This window comes from Mixophyes fleayi, chromosome 6 (genome assembly GCF_038048845.1).
Source record: "Mixophyes fleayi isolate aMixFle1 chromosome 6, aMixFle1.hap1, whole genome shotgun sequence".
NCBI lineage: Eukaryota > Metazoa > Chordata > Amphibia > Anura > Limnodynastidae > Mixophyes > Mixophyes fleayi.
Window position 1 is genome coordinate 31,705,302 of NC_134407.1, and position 18,768 is coordinate 31,724,069.

The window sequence follows — 18,768 nt, forward strand, 5'->3', positions numbered from 1 at the left end:
TGGTAATCAATAGAGGCTTAAACTATTGTTTTCAATTCTTTGGTCACCAAGAGATATGTCTTTCAAAATGAGGTTACTGGCAGATGGCTGACTCCTAAATCTTCATGTCCATATTGCAGGCAAGTAGGTTGAGATTGTATGTGATCTTCTACAGGGCTCTAGTAATGGGTCCTGAAAAACCATACTTCATCTTCAATTGTCCACAATCAATTTGGTTGATAGCAACTCACCACTTCCTTGGATTTCCCAACTATTACCTCAAATTTGCAAAAAATGATTCCCCAAACATGGCATCAATCACAAGCTTGACTAAAATGGGAGCAGTTCAATCAACTGAACCCACAAGCTTCATTTACCTCAATCAAGGATGCATTCCAAGAGACCTTTTAATCTTGGAAGTAGATAGATCTTGTATTGTAGCCAAGGCAGAGTTACCACAACTAGAGAAAGTTGATGGAAAACATCACTGGTGTGGGTTCTTTTCCCAAACTCTTAGCAGTAAAGAGACCCTATGATGCTGACAACTGTGAAATTCTTGCCATAATATTATTACAACTTCAGGAGTACCTGTATAAATCCTGATTAGCGCTGACAGACCAGAGATGCGGGGTCTAACAGATTCCCCTGTGTTCACCAAGAACAGCTGCAAGGCAGGATGGACTTAGCTGCCGGGAACCCGCAGGTAGCGACCCTCAGGATTGCCTCAGGATGTAACACAAGGTCCGAGCCAAGGGAGGAGATCTCGAGTAGAATGAAGAAACCGCTGCAGGACTGGGAGTAGGAAGGTTGCTGCAGGAATGGCAGCAGAACCAACGTGGTGCAGGTACCCGAGAGGTGGGTAGAGAATAGTCAGACAAGCCGGGAACTGGTACACAGATATCAGGCAGAGAATAGTCAGAAAGGCCGGGAACTGGAACAGGAAATATCAGGCAGAGAGTAGTCAGACAAGCCGGGAACTGGCTCACGGGATATGAGGCAGATAGGTACACGTGGAGATTCCACAGACTTGGTCAGACAGGTGATAACTGGTACAGGGTTCTGGCAAATGGTGCACTAGGTGATTCCACAGACTTGATCAGACAGGCGATAGCAGGTACACGGTTCTGGCAAATGGTACACTAGGAGATTCCATAGAATTGGTCAGACAGGCGATAGCTGGTACACGGTTCTGGCAAATGGTACACTAGGGGATTCCACAGACTTGGTCAGACAGGCGATAATTGGTACACTAGGAGATCCAAAGATAATGCAGCAATAGAGAACTACAGTGGAGTCAGAGGCACAGCAAACTAGTTGCACTGACACAGAGTGTCAGTGAGGGTTTATAGAAGGGAAGATTAGAAACTCCCGCCCAGTGATCAGATCATGTGATCTGCATCTGGAAAGCCAATCGCGGCACTCAGAGAACAGTGCTGGAGCGAGTGACAGGTGAGTGCCCAATCAGCGCGGTCTGAGCCCTGCTACCCGAAAGTGCTGCGTGCGGCACAGAGAAGCCAGCGTTGGGGCGTGGACAGGTATGTTTCTTTACAAATATTGACCATAAGATCTACAGTACATTGAGACTGCCAACAGGTTAAATCCTCATCAGACTCAATGGGTAACCTTATTCTCCAGGTTTAATTGTACAATAGTTCATTGCCGTTTCAAAGAATACTAAGCCTTTTGTGAAGATACCGGGTTTTCTGGCCCAATACCACCCACAGGTGCCTTCCTAAGCCAGGGAAGTCTACCCAGTACTTCTAGGATTCGTATAGTCACCCCGGCAAATGCAGTTAGAAAAGTACAACAGTACATTTATTGTAATAAAAACAATACTAGATTATTATGTACACACAGTAAATAAATGCCAGGCAAGTTTACCACATCATCTGTCCCTTACCCCACTAGCTTAAGGAGTTACAAGGTTGTTTCGAGTTGCTCAAAACAACCTTGTAAATCAATCCACTTCTCAGTCACAATTTTTTTCTCTGTGTTTTGCTCTACTTCTACCTATACCAACCTACTTATTCTTTGGTGTTCCCACAGTGGATGATCACAGTAAACATCTCAATGAATTCTGGTGCTCAGTTCACGGGCTGTACAAGCTTGTGCAGAAAAGAAGCAAACTGATAAATGTAACTGTTACGAGCCGCGGCAGTGCCCAGCCGCCGCGACTCACTTACCCGCGTCCCGGCCGTCGCCATGGCGACCGGGACGTCATTTCCGGCCATAACCCGGCCGTTGCCGGGGCAACCAGCAGACGCTTCAGAGCTGCGTCCCGGCAATAGGAGGAAGCCGGGCGCAGCGATTCTACAGCCTGTGGGCTAATTAATAGGGGCAGATTATAGGAGGCAATTACAGGCATTAGCCTGCAACTGTGCAGGCCAGGGGCAAGCCCTGATTGGCTCTATTAGTGACTGCTCTATTAACCTGCAGGAGTGTGTTCAACCTGTGATTGGTTCAGCTGGGTATTTAAGGCAATGAGGTCTGCTGCCTCATTGCCGGTTATAGCTTCTGTGCTCCAGTCTGCTGACCTGCTTGTTCCAGTTCCTGTATCCTGTATCTACGTTTGACTTCCCGTGTATGACCCTTGGCTTCGTATTGGACTTCGCTTGTGTTTCCTGTGACCCTGATCCTTGGCTTGTTTACCCGTTCTGCTACTTTGCCTGTGACCTCTGACCTCAGCTTGTTCATCATTACTGTTACCTGCTGCCGGCCTTTGACCTCTGCGTGGACCTGACTCTTCTTGCCTGGGTTCTCCCCAGCCGGTACACACTTCACGACCCTCTGTCAGTCTGCAGCCCAGTCTGTCCCCACCATCAGGGGCTCCAGTGAACACCTGACTGGCAGAGTAGACTCCGGGTTGTGTTGTGCCGGCTGGAGGGGTTCCTAACATTATAACCGGCCCACTCACGGAGACAAGATTAGGATGGATGCAAGTGGATCCACACCGTCTCCGGCACAAACCCTAGCAGGCCACGTTGAGTCTTTGTATCAGATGATGCAGGGATTGGCTGAGCGTATGTCTGTTCAAGAAGAAGCCACAAAAGCTTCACAATCTCCTCCAGATCCCATCTGTGAGCCCAAAATGAATTTACCGGATCGGTTCTCCGGAAATAGAACCTTGTTTCGGAACTTCAGGGAGAGCTGCAAGCTCTATTTTCGGATGAGACCCCGCTCCTCCGGTTCAGAGCAGCAACGAGTTGGGATTATTATTTCCCTTCTACAGGGTGACCCCCAGTCTTGGGCGTTTTCTTTGCCACAGACCAGTCCGGCCATGCAGTCCGTAGACTCCTTCTTTGAGGCATTGGGTTTACTGTATGATGACCCGGATCGAGTGGCCTCCGCGGAAGCTCACCTACGGTCCTTGAAACAAGGCAGACGGTCGGCAGAAGAATACTGCGCGGAATTCCGTAGATGGTCACCTGACAGTGGATGGAACGACCCTGCCTTACGTAGTCAGTTCCGTGTCGGCCTATCTGAACAGATTAAAGATTCGCTAGTGCAATACCCGTCTCCTAGCTCTCTGGAGGATCTGATGCACCTCTCCATTAAAATTGACAGGAGATATAAAGAGCGGAAAACTGAAAAGGAAACGTCATCACCTCCATCCGCCTTCGTTCCTATCTCCCAGGATGGTGAGGAACCAATGCAATTGGGAGCATACCGTCTTTCCGCTGAGGAGAGAGACAGGAGACGGTCACAAGGCTTATGTTTATATTGTGGCGCAAGAGGCCACTTCTCTCGTTCTTGCCCAAACAAGTCGGGAAACGAGCATGCCTAAGGAACGAGGGGAGAGTTCACTTAGGTCTACAAATTGTCTCCCAGAAAAATGCACTATTGGTCCCTGCACAGCTCACGTTCAGTGCTCGTTCTACGAAACTATCAGCCTTCATTGACAGTGGAGCTGCTGGCAACTTCCTTGACATCGAGTTTGCCCGCTCTGCTGGGATTCCGCGGATTAAACTCCAATCTGCCATTACGGTATGTGGCTTAGATGGTAGTCCGTTGCCAGGAGGCAAGATTACTTGGGAGACCCCACCACTACAGTTGAACGTTGGCGCTCTCCATTCGGAATCCATAGTCTTACGCCTTATCGAATGTCCATCGGTTCCTTTAATTCTGGGCCACCCTTGGCTATCCTGCCATAACCCCGTCATGGATTGGGCAAAAGGAGAAATTGTCCAGTGGAGCCCCCATTGTACACAGTCTTGCTTGACACTACCTCTACGTATTATTCAGTCTATTCCGGAGCAGCTCCCTTCTCAGTATCATGGCTACTGGGATGTTTTCTCCAAAAAGGCTGCTGACACACTACCACCGCACCGCAATTTCGACTGTGCCATTGAGCTCATTCCGGGCTCTAAATTACCCAAGGGACGCTTGTATCCTCTCTCCGGTCCAGAGACCAAATCCATGCAGGAGTATATTGACGAAAACTTGGAGAAGGGCTTCATCAGGCCATCCAAGTCCCCAGTAGGAGCAGGGTGTTTCTTTGTACCCAAGAAGGACGGTGGACTCAGACCCTGTATCGACTATCGAGGGCTGAACCTTATTACGGTTAAGAACACCTACCCCCTTCCCCTCATCTCCGTTCTTTTTGATCAATTAAGAGGAGCCACTATCTTCACAAAAATTGATCTTCGTGGAGCCTATAATCTCATACGTATTAGAGCAGGTGATGAGTGGAAGACGGCGTTCAACACGCTCTCGGGCCATTACGAATACCTGGTCATGCCGTTTGGCCTGAGTAATGCTCCTGCCGTATTTCAGGATTTGATTAATGAGGTGTTACGTGAGTTCCTGGGACACTTTGTTGTTGTTTACCTTGATGACATCCTCATATATTCAAAATCGTTGTCTGCGCACCAGGGTCATGTCAGACAAATCCTACAGAAATTACGGGAACATCACCTCTACGCGAAACTCGAGAAATGCGAGTTCGAGGTCCAGAAGGTATCCTTCCTCGGTTATCTAATCTCCTCAGAAGGTTTCTCCATGGACCCAACCAAGGTCCAAGCAATTCTGGATTGGATTCAACCGAATAACCTCAAGGCGGTCCAGAGATTCCTGGGATTCGCCAATTACTACAGGAGGTTTATTGGCGGCTTTGCTGATATCGTGGCTCCTATTGTCACCTTGACCCGCAAAGGAGGTGATCCAACTGTTTGGTCACAACAGGCAATAAATGCATTCAAAACCCTGAAGAAAGCTTTTGTGTCTGCTCAGGTTCTCAGACATCCGGATCCTAGGGTACCGTTTGTTCTTGAGGTAGATGCTTCTGACGTCGGTGCTGGGGCTGTCTTGTCACAAAAAGACCCCCAGACCCACCGCTTACATCCATGTGCCTTTTTTTCCCGTCAGTTCTCATCAGCGGAAACCAACTATGACGTGGGAAACCGAGAATTGCTGGCAATTAAATGGGCCTTTGAGGAATGGCGACACTGGTTGGAAGGCGCTGCACACCAGATCTCCGTTATAACGGATCATAAGAACTTACAGTATATACAGTCAGCCAAACGTCTGAACCCCCGACAGGCTCGGTGGTCGCTGTTCTTCACTCGGTTCAACTTTATTATCACCTATCGTCCTGGTTCCAAAAATATTCAAGCGGACGCCCTGTCTAGAAGTTTCCTGGCACATCATGCTCCGGTCACCTGCTCAGAGCCTATTGTTCCTGTGTCTATGATTCATGCCGGATTAACTCAAGATTTGAGCTGTACCTTACAAAGGTTCCAGAGGTTGGCTCCTGATAACACTCCGGCAGGATGTTTGTTTGTCCCAGTTCATCTAAGGAAGACAGTCCTTGCTGAGGCACACAACAGTCGGACTGCTGGGCATCCTGGAGTCTACAAAACACTGGAAATCCTTTCCCGTACTGTATGGTGGCCGTCTCTGTCTGCTGACGTCAAGAGTCACGTCCGGTCCTGTGAAGTTTGTGCCAGGAACAAAGTTCCCAGGACTCGCCCGGTAGGTCAGTTAGTTCCGTTGGCCGCCCCTGGTAAACCTTGGACACATCTGTCCATGGACTTTATAGTCGATCTGCCACCCTCTGCGGGACACAATACCATTTGGGTCGTGGTAGACCGGTTCAGCAAGATGGCACACTTCATTCCACTCACTAGGCTGCCTACTGCTCGAGATTTGGCAGTTTTGTTCATTCAACACATTTTCCGCCTCCATGGACTCCCTACAGACATCGTCTCCGATCGGGGTTCCCAGTTCATAGCGCAGTTCTGGAGATCATTCTGTACCCTCCTGGGAATCAAGGTCAGTTTATCATCTGCATACCACCCTCAGTCAAATGGGCAGACTGAAAGGGTTAACCAGTCCTTGGAGAAGTTCTTGCGATGCTACATATCGGAGTTCCATGACAACTGGTCCTCCTTGTTGCCCTGGGCAGAATTTGCCTGTAACAACTCCTGTCACTCATCCACGAAAACCTCTCCGTTCTTTTGCAATTATGGTTTCCACCCCAGATCTAACTCTTTGTATTCACTCCAGTCCGTTGGTATCCAGGAGATCCGTTCCACTGCCAGGGATCTCAGAGTTGTCTGGAAGAAAGTACATTCATCTTTAAAACAAGCCTCACTTGTTGCAAAAAAAATTTCGGACCGACACCGTACCCCCTGCTCCCTTAAGGTTGGCCAGAAAGTCTGGCTGTCTACAAAAAATATCAGGCTCAGACAACCTTGCAAGAAATTGGGCCCTAAGTTCATCGGGCCGTTTCTTATCATCAAGCAGGTGAACTCCGTTGCATTTAGGTTAAAAATTCCAGGCTCGTTAAGAATTCCAAACACCTTTCATTGTTCTCTATTGAAGCCAGTGCTTTATCCTGGTCAAGCCCAGTCTTCAAGTGTGCCTGGGAGAGGTTCCAGTGGGCCACAAAAATTCGTGATTCAAAAGGTCCTTGATTCTAAAAATGTTCAAGGACAGGTGCATTTCCTTATACAATGGAGGAATCGCGGATTAGAAGAGCGATCTTGGGTTCCGCAGAGACAACTCCATGCCCCAAAGAAACTGAAGGAGTTCTTCAAAAAATTCCCTAGGAAACCAGGATGTCGGGGTCCCTCGACCCCTCCTCAAGGGGGGGGTACTGTTACGAGCCGCGGCAGTGCCCAGCCGCCGCGACTCACTTACCCGCGTCCCGGCCGTCGCCATGGCGACCGGGACGTCATTTCCGGCCATAACCCGGCCGTTGCCGGGGCAACCAGCAGACGCTTCAGAGCTGCGTCCCGGCAATAGGAGGAAGCCGGGCGCAGCGATTCTACAGCCTGTGGGCTAATTAATAGGGGCAGATTATAGGAGGCAATTACAGGCATTAGCCTGCAACTGTGCAGGCCAGGGGCAAGCCCTGATTGGCTCTATTAGTGACTGCTCTATTAACCTGCAGGAGTGTGTTCAACCTGTGATTGGTTCAGCTGGGTATTTAAGGCAATGAGGTCTGCTGCCTCATTGCCGGTTATAGCTTCTGTGCTCCAGTCTGCTGACCTGCTTGTTCCAGTTCCTGTATCCTGTATCTACGTTTGACTTCCCGTGTATGACCCTTGGCTTCGTATTGGACTTCGCTTGTGTTTCCTGTGACCCTGATCCTTGGCTTGTTTACCCGTTCTGCTACTTTGCCTGTGACCTCTGACCTCAGCTTGTTCATCATTACTGTTACCTGCTGCCGGCCTTTGACCTCTGCGTGGACCTGACTCTTCTTGCCTGGGTTCTCCCCAGCCGGTACACACTTCACGACCCTCTGTCAGTCTGCAGCTCAGTCTGTCCCCACCATCAGGGGCTCCAGTGAACACCTGACTGGCAGAGTAGACTCCGGGTTGTGTTGTGCCGGCTGGAGGGGTTCCTAACAGTAACCAGAAGTTTCCAACTTTCCATCCAGGAAATGATTGGTTATCTACAAAATATATCACCCTCAGATTCCTGTAAAATTCAGTCCCAAATACATTGGATCTTATGAAATTATTCAACAAGTCAATCCAGTGGTATATCCCAATGTATTTCATGTTTTTCTGACCAAGCCATTCGCGTTCAACTGGTTCTTCTCTAAATCCAGATGTCTTGCACCACTATCTCTGGTCGTACAAGAAGAATTTGAATATCGGAGCTTCTAGACTCTAGAGAGCTTTGAGAAACAAATACAGTATCTGGTACATTGGAAAGGATACAATGTAGAGAGGGAAGCTGGGATGATGCACCACTGCTTATTAAAATAAAATCTTTCATACGCAAATTACCTGGCAAGCCGTTTTTAAAGTGCCCTGAGGTCACTTTTACGAGTATGAGCATACCTGAAAAAACATAGTCTCCCAGTTCAAAAGCATAGCCTTAATAACGATTTGCCGAAAACTCTGTATCCAGATTATGTAATGACAAACATCATTGTTTGCATCTGAGCCACTCCGGCAGCCAATCAGTTATATTGCCTCTGTTTGTAAAATTAGCCCTTCCTGACATTTTTGTACCTGATTTAAGGTTTCATTTGCGTCAAGCTGCTGAGCCCTGTGATTCTGAACAATGCTGTCTTCTTGGTATTTGACCTGGGTACGTTACTGATTACATCTGTTTGCTTATTTTCTCAACCTCTGATTGTTCTTAACTTCTAAATCTGTTTTACCTGCCCTGATTTGCTTTGCCTGTTCCTTGTCTATATATTGCTTTCCCAGTGTACAAGCTGTAGGTAAGTAGCCTTTACTTTGTAGAACTACTAAGTATCCTCACAATGCTTAATCTGATCTATATCAGCATTTGAAGTATTGGTCTAGTCTTGCGATTTCAAAAATGTCTCCAAACCCTGGGGCTGAAAGGTTAAAAGAGCAGTTGGCATAAAATGTAGCAACAGTACAAAATATTAGATAATTTATTTTGTAAAAATAATCCATGGGCCTCTTGTTTTTTTTTTACGCTTGACAGACAGCTTAACAGCTCCCTGATCTAAAAAGATAAAAGTCCAAACAAATCTCAACAACTTTCAGATCTTTACTCCAAGAAGTACCTTAACTGTGCAGATTCTTACCATGTTAATTTCTGATATTGTATCAATGCTGGCAATATCCAAACTCATTCCAACTGTCACAGGCCCATCTGTAAGAAGTTAATCACATTGAGAATTAGACATAGAACAATGCAGGTGAACAGCTGTCTGCTTCTCCTCATTAAGTGAGCAATTAAGAGGTGCAGTACAAAGAGATACAGTTCCACATTAAATTGTACTCCTCTATGCCAGAGTGTGTGAGCAGACCTTCAGTAAGTCAGCAAGTATTGAGTGTTCCGTACGTTTATGCCCTGTTGTGCGATACCCCGTTATGTATGGCTTTAAACCAGCAACCATTCCTCTGCTGCCTCATAAATAGTGCAGCATTAGGACAGTGCACCCAAGAAACATGTCTTGTCTTGCAACCGCAGTTACATCATACATGCCAGAAGAAGTCATGTGACATGGGGTAGGAGGAGGGCGTGGGGCGTGGTGACATTGTCGTGTCACCATAGCCCCAATCCCCCCTATAAAAAGCCGGCATTGAATGGAGGGGGCGGAGCTTAATGACGTGACTGAGCCCCGCCCCTCCATTCACAGCCATGAGGACTCCCCAAAATTCGTGAGCCTCCTTGGAATTCTGGGGGAGTAGGCAAGTATGAGTTATACATATACGTATAAGCCCTTAAAAATACAAGCAACAAAGAAAGGTACAAAAGGGTACAACAGGAAAAATAATAGAATTAAAAACCTTCCCCTGAAGAGCTTACAGCAGCTTGGTTCAGAAACATTAATAAACTGAAAGGGAAGTTAGATGGGTAAACCTAGCAGCGTTATTTTCCTTCGTTGCAGAGGATTTTTTTTTTGGCTGACTGAAAGAGATGCAAAGCTGGAATTTCAATGCATTATTTACTCAGCCAAGCACATTCAATGCAAGTTGTTTACATTTATATGCACTAAAATTCTATGTACTGTAATTACACAGCTAACAATGACATGCCCGACATAGTAATGAAACAGTTAACCTAAGTGCTCTGGCTCCCATGAATTGTTCAATAACAAAATGAGGGTTAAGAGAACAGGTAGATGACACAGCATTGGTAAAGAAAAAATCTATAAAAACCAGATATATTTGGAACAAATTATGGAGAGGAAGAAAGACACCACTGCACGGGGTCTGTAACCCCGTAGAATCAACAATATATAACAAAACAAATTGCAGTGGAGTGTTAGATCCTCTATGAAAAACTGGAAGTGCAATGTGATTGGTATAAAACAATTTATTAAAACATTATTATCAGTAATGAGATTTAAAATATGGATAATTCTCAGATTGCATATAAAATCAACAGAACCCTATCTTAAGGAGTATCGATAATAGGTGCACCTATATTGAAGTCAGATCTCTGAGGAAGTTGTACTATACAACGAAACGCGTAAGACGTGTGTTCTTGCTATTTGGAGTTATTCTCAGACAATTGATTGTTCATTGGAAGCTGCTCTATCTACACACCGGAACCATACGGAGGTGTCTCATCCACAGTACTAATCTCTGGAGATTGGAGGTTTACCCTCCCAATAAGAAGATCCTGAATTTAACTCATTCGCAATACTGCCCATTTGATTATACGGAAATCATCAACCCTCTAAGCTTGAAGGGAACCAAGTTTCCATGACCCGTTTTGGAGGAAATCCAATATTGGCACTCTGACCATACACGCGGGAGATAAAGGAATCCGGAGCAAGTGTGCCGAGTGTGCCGGCTGAGACCTTCACGTTTGGGTAAGCAATTGCCCTTATACGGGGTATATACCACCCATACGAACATATATGTTCTCATATGAAGGAGGCCACTGTGAATGCTATTTTTAACCATCATAGACGGACTTTATTCCGCATAGTCGGTCAAAGTGGGTCATTATCCAACTGTGACTATTTAACCGACGGCATCTATTCATTTGGATTTTCTTGATTGTATACAAATACACATTTATTGTGCAGAGACTCTCCGTATTCTGGATATTGATCTACATTCGATACATAGCATGTTATATATAGCAAGCTTCCAGTAACATATTTCAAATGGAAACAGATACCGCTTAATGTGGAGATAATATCCATACTTCAATATAGGTGCACCTATTATCGATACTCCTTAAGATAGGGTTCTGTTGATTTTATATGCAATCTGAGAATTATCCATATTTTAAATCTCATTACTGATAATAATGTTTTAATAAATTGTTTTATACCAATCACATTGCACTTCCAGTTTTTCATAGAGGATCTAACACTCCACTGCAATTTGTTTTGTTATACAGCATTGGTAAAGTTGCTTTAACGAGTGGAGTGAGACACAGGTGAAAAATCATTCGGTCATCCCTCGGCTATAAACAGAACAATAATTAAGATAGATCTCGCCCATCCAAGTGTAGCAGCTGTACGGTCCACAGTCCGTCTCCCACTGGTATAGCTACAGTTTTAAGATTCCCCCCTCAGCTTGTTTGTATGGTAGCAGAGAACAGTAAATAAAACTACATGCTGGTATACAGTGTAGGTAATTTTAAAGAACAGATTACAAAACATCACAGGACAGTGAATGATAAATCACTACATAATGCTGTAAGGTGTGAGAGAGTTGCCCGTGTCCTTGGACCCCTTGGGGTAATGGATCCCCTGGACTCCTGGTAGTTGCCCCTCTGCTTGCTCCATTGCAATCAGATGCTCAGATTGGCCCAGTAGCATAAGTCTGAGTGTCCGTAGAAATCCCCAAGTAAAGCTGGGTACACTACAGAAAATGACTGCAGATGCAAGTTCTGTAAGGATTTTATCAATGACTGGAAGTCCTGACGAGCATGCCGATTCATGTGTACACACCTACACAAGTTACCTGCAGATCTGTGCTCTTCATCTCTCATAACCATCTGCTGAAAAGATCGTGACTCTGTACACACTACAGATATCTGCTTATACTGCTGGTCGTGAGTGTGTACACACTTCCACATTTGCCCGACATCGGTCAGTGATCGTGATTTTTAGGAAGTTTAGAAAACTAAATCAACAGGTGCAATGTGTTTTGGTACACTAAAATATGATCATGGGAGCGTACACACTCTTGCAAACGGCTGTGAATCGTGTGATTTTCATGATTATTGCATAGGTGTCTACCCAGCTTAAGGGAAAGGTGCATGCGGTGCTGGACTGGGACGAAAAAAACACAGCTACTGCATTCAAAGCAGAGCCCTGGTTTGTTTATGCTTCCAAAATCTCTGCTTAATGATGTCACAGAGGTCTCCATGATTCACTCATTAGTCCACGACTGTGTTTATTGTGTCCTCATTAACGAAGTATAGTAGTGATGGCTACATGCAAAGAGCACAATGACTGCGATGTAAGCCTATTTTATGAAAGGCCGAGCGTGGTAGGCTGTTTGAGACTAAGCAGCTTATGTTAACAAAGGTTTGGGAGTTAGGACCATCCCACTGATACTATCAGGTGCACCAGCCGGACAGCAAACGTGCCAAAATTTCCAGTATAAAAGTCTGAAACTGGATGCATAAATGCTGTGTGTTCACTCAAGATGACAATGTATAATGTACTCTGGGCAGTATATACTAGCTGACGCCACCGAAACAACAGAATAAAATTACAATTCACAAAACATGTTTTCTGCATCCCGTCTAATGCATTGTTACATGAAAAACAACCAAGTTTCTCTGCATAAAATAATCATACAAAAACCCATATGTGCCCCAATAAAATGTTGCTACGTGTTTATGAGTTAGAACATTAGAAAAATTATTAGGTTCTTTATTTACATATAAAATACTTCAATATGTTGAAATATATCAATAAATCTAATACATTAATACAGCTTCCAATGCCATTAAGTATTTAATCGAAAAAAATTCACCTATATGTGGCCATGTCAGTTTGCTCAAAGACATCCTTAGCAGGAGGGCAACGTATCACTTGAAGATAAGGCATCTACTGCTATATAATATAGAGTAGAGTGACCTTCCCTGCGTGTCCTTGTGTGGACTGTGTTTGCCACGTGTGTTAAGTACGTCCTCTGGTTGTTTCTAGCAGAACAGAACATTAGCACAGAATAGAGCAGCTGGATCTGTCAGCTGGATCCTCATTAACTTTTTTTTTTAACAGTAATGATGAAAACATAATATGTTTAGGGCTAACTTTCAATTCTTGAATGAACAGGTTAACCTTGAATGACTAGTTATAGTATACTAAAATTGAGAAATATATACGTTAAATATATGAAAATTGCATTATACAGAAATACATTTGACTCCACAATCCCAGCATGAGTTGTACAGGAGCATCAGCACACTACTTTGTGCTGTTGGGAGGACTATGCTCCTTCCACTATCAAATTATCAGTCTGTGACACTTCTCTCCAATCCCTTTTTCACATCATGGCAGTGCCTCCTGTTAAGTGCCCATACACACTGCAATTTTCAATGCCTAATAAAACCCAGTTTTAGGCCTGCAGTGTGTATGGGCCCAAAGAAAATGCCAATTCATATCAACATCTGATGGGCAGCAACAGGTCAGAACAGGGGGTAAATCTGGTCACACAACTATTATAAAGTATTTTTATTGAGATTTAGTTGGTTACAACATACAAATAACATACCTAACATCCTCTGTAACTAACACCTATCCCTACCTCTGTCGCTATAAACATTATACAGTGATATCTTGTGAACTTTTATAAATTGCACACCGGGTCAGACCTATTGAAGCTGCACAGGGCTTTGATGTGGTCTTCATATGGCCCTGGTAATGGTATTGTGTTAGATCCAGTCATCCGCCCCAGGCAATGCATGGCTGGGCCGTTCTGGTTTGTCAGACATGTGTATGTACTTGAAAAGGACTGTTCTGGGATTCCACTATGCAAATGTCCTCTCATCTTTCACCAAGTGACCACCTAACCACGAAAGACTCCTAATGAGGAACTAAGGAACTCTGGTTTCCTCTACATGGGTAGCAACACATGCTCAGACATATAGTCACTGTGAATGAACAAGTGTTTATTCAGACAGGAAGCTATCCACCATCAAACAAAACAAACTAGCCTGAAAGTAACCCTACTGGTATACATAAGACATACAAGCACACATTGGCTTCACCAGTGACCTCTGTCCCCTAATAAAGGAGTCTTATTGGAAGACCTTATCAGGAGAGATTGGTCTGGGTATATGTGACCACCTTTTTACTCCCTTGGATGCTCTGTCGACTTGACTCCACTGAGCCAGACTGTTGTTTCCAAGGACACAATACTTAGTAAGCAAATTGGACAATGGCTAGATATGACCCATGAAGGGGTTGAGTTTAAAATGGCCCTTTCCCTCCACATTAGCACCAGAATTTTCCAGCCAAACACACATCATTCACATCAACTTGTGAGACTGTACAAACAGGAAATAACCATTCTTACACATATCAAACTAATGGATACAGAACAACATAACAATCAAAACTCACTGAGCCCACTAACTAATTGAAGTATTTATATTGTAATCGTGGACTTAAAGTCCAAACATTCTACAACTATCCTACATTGTACAGACACTGCAACTGTCTTCTGTCAGACAAAGGGACCAATTTATCATTATTCACATTTTTGCTCCATTAAGCAACATCATTACCGCAGCGATGGCAGACGACTTAACGGAGCAATTTACCATTAAACTCATGATGGTACAGCGCATCAGAAACCTTTGGGGTGAAACCCAGAGTCTTGTACAAGGGACAGTACCAGTAATCTACGCAGGGCCGTGCACGAAGGCTGGAGGATCCTGCAATGCTCTCTTCATAACACCAGTCCTTTTTCAGTTACAGACTGGTACTGGATGGTGTTAATGCATTTAATGTATCGAGTCACTGCTGTTAGATTACAAATAGATTCAGTGTTTTTCAATTAATTTTGCAGTATTATGAAAAATGCTGAAATAAACAGTTTATAAAAACAAAGAATGCAATAGTAATGTGTGCTTCTGTAATATTATTATGTGATTGTATAGGAATTGATAATTCTGAATTGTACAGAAAAATATGTTTGTGCACCCGGCTCAGCACATTTCTAGAGACAGAGGTAAGTATGTTGTACATTGCTCTGGCTAACCCTGGGTCAAAGATCCTGAAACAATTATCCAACTCTGCTCAAAACTGTTATGAGCCGCGGCGGCCGCGGACACCGCCACGACTCACTTCAGTCTCCTCCTGGCCATCTCCATGACGACCGGGACGTCACTTCCTGTATTCGGCCAGGGCAACAACCGGATGCCGAATTGACATCTATCGCGCCCCGGCAAAACAGAGCAGCGCGCCTCTAAGCCTGCGGGCTAATTAATCTGTCCATTAATTAATTATCACGGCCTGGGGTGATTTCAGGACAAAGCCCTGATTGGCTACCATCAGTATTTAAGGCAGGGAGGGCTTAGCGTGGACTCGTTCCTGCTTTGTCCCAGTTCTCCTGTGGATATTCTGCCCGTTTACTATTGGACCTCCTGTTGTGACCCTTTTGCTCTGTTCTTGGATTCTACTGTCGTACTGGTGACCCTGATCCTTTGGCGTGTTATTTGACTATTTTACTTGCTTGTGACCCCTGACCTCGGCTTACATCTGACCATCCGCTACCATCTACTCAGCCTCCTCCGGCCTGCCGCTGCGGTGTTGTTAACAAACTTACACTACGCTAAGAGTTAAGTCCTGGGGACATCCGGGTACCTGTGAGCACATAAAGCTCTACGGGAAAGGTGGCTGCTACAGGCGAAAACCTCTTCCATCAGTCCTGTAAGTTCGTTATCCGACCGGCAGCCTAACAAAAACTAGCCGCACACGCAGATGGTGAATCCCAAACTGCATTAGTGCCCTGGAGTGGTTTTTTGAACTTCGTAAATGACCCCCACTGTGTGCAATGATTATTGCGGTAAACTGAAACTCCCATCATCCATTGCATATATGTACCCTTAATGCAGCACTAAACAAGATTGATGCCTTTGATATCATCACCAAACTGCCTGAAGCCTGGTTACATCAGTTAATGTATAAAGTGGGAGCGAGTGGGTCAGACAGTCTGCTGCCCCGAGCACCCAAATTAAGCTGAGTTACTCCACAGGATTCCAGGCAGTGCTGCATCTTATAAACTAAAACTCACAGTTACATTACATGTTGTATTGCCATATATGTATGTTTTGATCTAATATATTTAAAGAAAGTTTGAAACTGGAAATGCCCTTTAAAAGCCTTATTGGCAAAGGCACGGTACTATATAACGAAATAATCAAATTTTTTGTCCATTAGGAAATTACATTGCATGTTGCTGCTGCCTAGTAGGAATTTTACAGCTAGTACAGCAAAACAAAAGCATCAATCTACAACAAAATTATTGCATTGTTAAACAGTAACAACTTGGTTGAAATAAAATGAATGTCTACATTTTAGTGTACATAAAGAGCAGTAAACATTTTATTGTCTGTGTGCTTATTGTAAGTTTATTTAAGAATAAAAAGAGAATTTACACTCTATTAGGGACGCATTGTTTTATATATTTGTGCCTTATCAGTTATTTCGTTCAACCTCATAAACCACTTGGAATCGATCAGTGCAATGTAATCAGATGTTTCAGATTTTTTACTGTGTGTACAAAACTACTCATTGTTAATTTTTATTTGTATCTTCTTTGTACTTGTCAAACGTAGATCAAATTAAATTGGTCTAATGTAAAATATTCTTTTTACTCTCATTTTTTCACTCCATGCTGAAAACAAACGATTGGATGCAAAAAAAAAAAGCAGAATACCAATATCTAGAACTTGAACTCGAGAACTTCTTTTGATCAGAGACATTACGGGACTCATTCATCAAGGTACGAATCTGCCGATTTTGAGGATATTGTATGCAAAATCACTTGGCGCATGCCCAGAACGTCCGTGAACGCAGTTCTGTTCCATGCATTTGTGAGCGCAAAGGATACTTACTACAGCCTACGATTTTGGTGAGCAAACTTGGCGGGTAAGGGGCATTTTGCCGTAGTGAATTTACAGTAGAGGCATGCCCAACACAAGCGTACGCAGTCATGTCCGATTCAAGCTTTGGGCATCTCAAAGTTACTTGTTTTTCTGCCCTATCTCGTAGGGGCTAGTCTAAGTCCCAATGAGTAGGGATGACAGTCTCGTATGCATGCTACACCATGTTTTTGCAATCACAAGCAACTGTAAAAATTTATTTTATGTTCAGTAGACATTAACAACATTCTAATAAATGTATTTCATAGGAAAAAACAAAACAAAAAAAAACATTTTTTTTATTTTTCTATTTTAACATTAATGACTTTATTATCAGGTAACAATAAAGCAACATTTTTTTTTTCATTTTCCTGTGTGCTCTTTTGCAAATTTATAATCCACATAAGTATTGGATGCATCCTGCTGTATCCGTTGTACTAGAACACGGCAGACCTGCCCCTGATTTCAACAGTACATGCATCTTGAGGTCCGTGCCTTGCTGAATTGGAGAGGACGCATAGCATAAATAAGTACAGATAATACTGAACGCGGATTGCGCTCACAATGCGTTCCTTGCCGAATCAGGCCCTACATGTTTTACAATGCAATTTTGTTACATTGTCATTTGGACATTCTGATTAATTAGTGTGATACTGAGAAGGCTGCAAGAGAAACCTTAAATGCACATCATTATTGGTTTAATTTATGTTTAATAAATGTGTTTCACAGTTGGTTGAGTCCAGATACATAGTTATATCAGTAACTTTTTTGTGCCACGGGATCTTAAACATACTTTCTAAATATTTAGGAGGTGGGGATCACTGTCCACCCCCAGTGGCCACATAAGGGTATTGGATACATATTTTTAGGGACAGTGCTGATAACCTGTATCTTGCTTGTTTTAGGACTTTACTTAGTTTCTTTATATTATATATTTGGGGCATAGCCTAGGGATAAGTGTGACATCATTGGGATTGCATAAGGTTTATGTAGAGATAAGATAAGGACTAAAAAGAATACAACCACCTTAATTTTTTCATAGTGTGCACAGAAATAGAACCCAAAACTATGTCTAACAATTACATCCATTTGTGCTAGGCGAAATTCAGCAAATTACTTTTTTGAGGGCCATCATCTAATGACTATATATTTCAATGTTAACAAGGCAACAATCGAGCCAAATGTCAGCCTATGTTTCCAGGCACACACAAGAGCAGAGATCAGCAAAGATTTAGAAAGCTCAACAAAAATCCTTCTGAGCTTCGGACTCATGTTTGCAGACATTGCTTCTGAACAGTCCTGTGGGAACTGAAATCCCCAGGAATTCCTGGCAATCGTAGTCTCTCAATTGCTCACGGGCACCATTTTTATGCACCCTCTTGTTATCACGATGTTGAGCTTAGGTTATCAAAAGGAAGCCAACCTACTCGGCTGCCCCTATTGGTGGTCATTATCTCCTGGCAGTGCTTGATAGTCCAAGCTCCTGCTTCTCTGTGTCCTGGACCCTGCTGGTGATGGCTCCTTGTAGTCTGGAGATAAGGGACTCGTATAATAAGCACTAATCTTGTTCCACAAATAGGCATAATCACAGCAGTTATAAATAAGTGGGGCCTCATGCCTGTATTACATTTGTAGTATCTTTTCAGGGTTATTTGATGTGGTGGACCAACTGGAGCTCTGAATAACAACAGTATTAAGTAACCCAATATGTCCCAATACTTGTAAGGAAACTTACCTCTCCTCGCTCCTGTGTCCTGTCCTGTCAGCCGCGCAGCGTTCCAGGTG

At 43.9% G+C, this 18,768-nt stretch overlaps 1 protein-coding gene across 1 annotated transcript in view; it reads right to left on the reverse strand.

Moving 5' to 3' along the window:
• The window catches only part of LOC142160997 (gamma-aminobutyric acid receptor subunit pi-like), a 72,003-nt gene that overhangs the window by 21,252 nt on the left and 31,983 nt on the right, over window positions 1–18,768 (reverse strand). Inside the window, exon 4 of the mRNA XM_075216186.1 lies at window positions 8,996–9,063. Coding sequence (XP_075072287.1) covers window positions 8,996–9,063 — 68 coding nt within the window. The remainder of the gene's footprint in view (window positions 1–8,995; window positions 9,064–18,768) is intronic.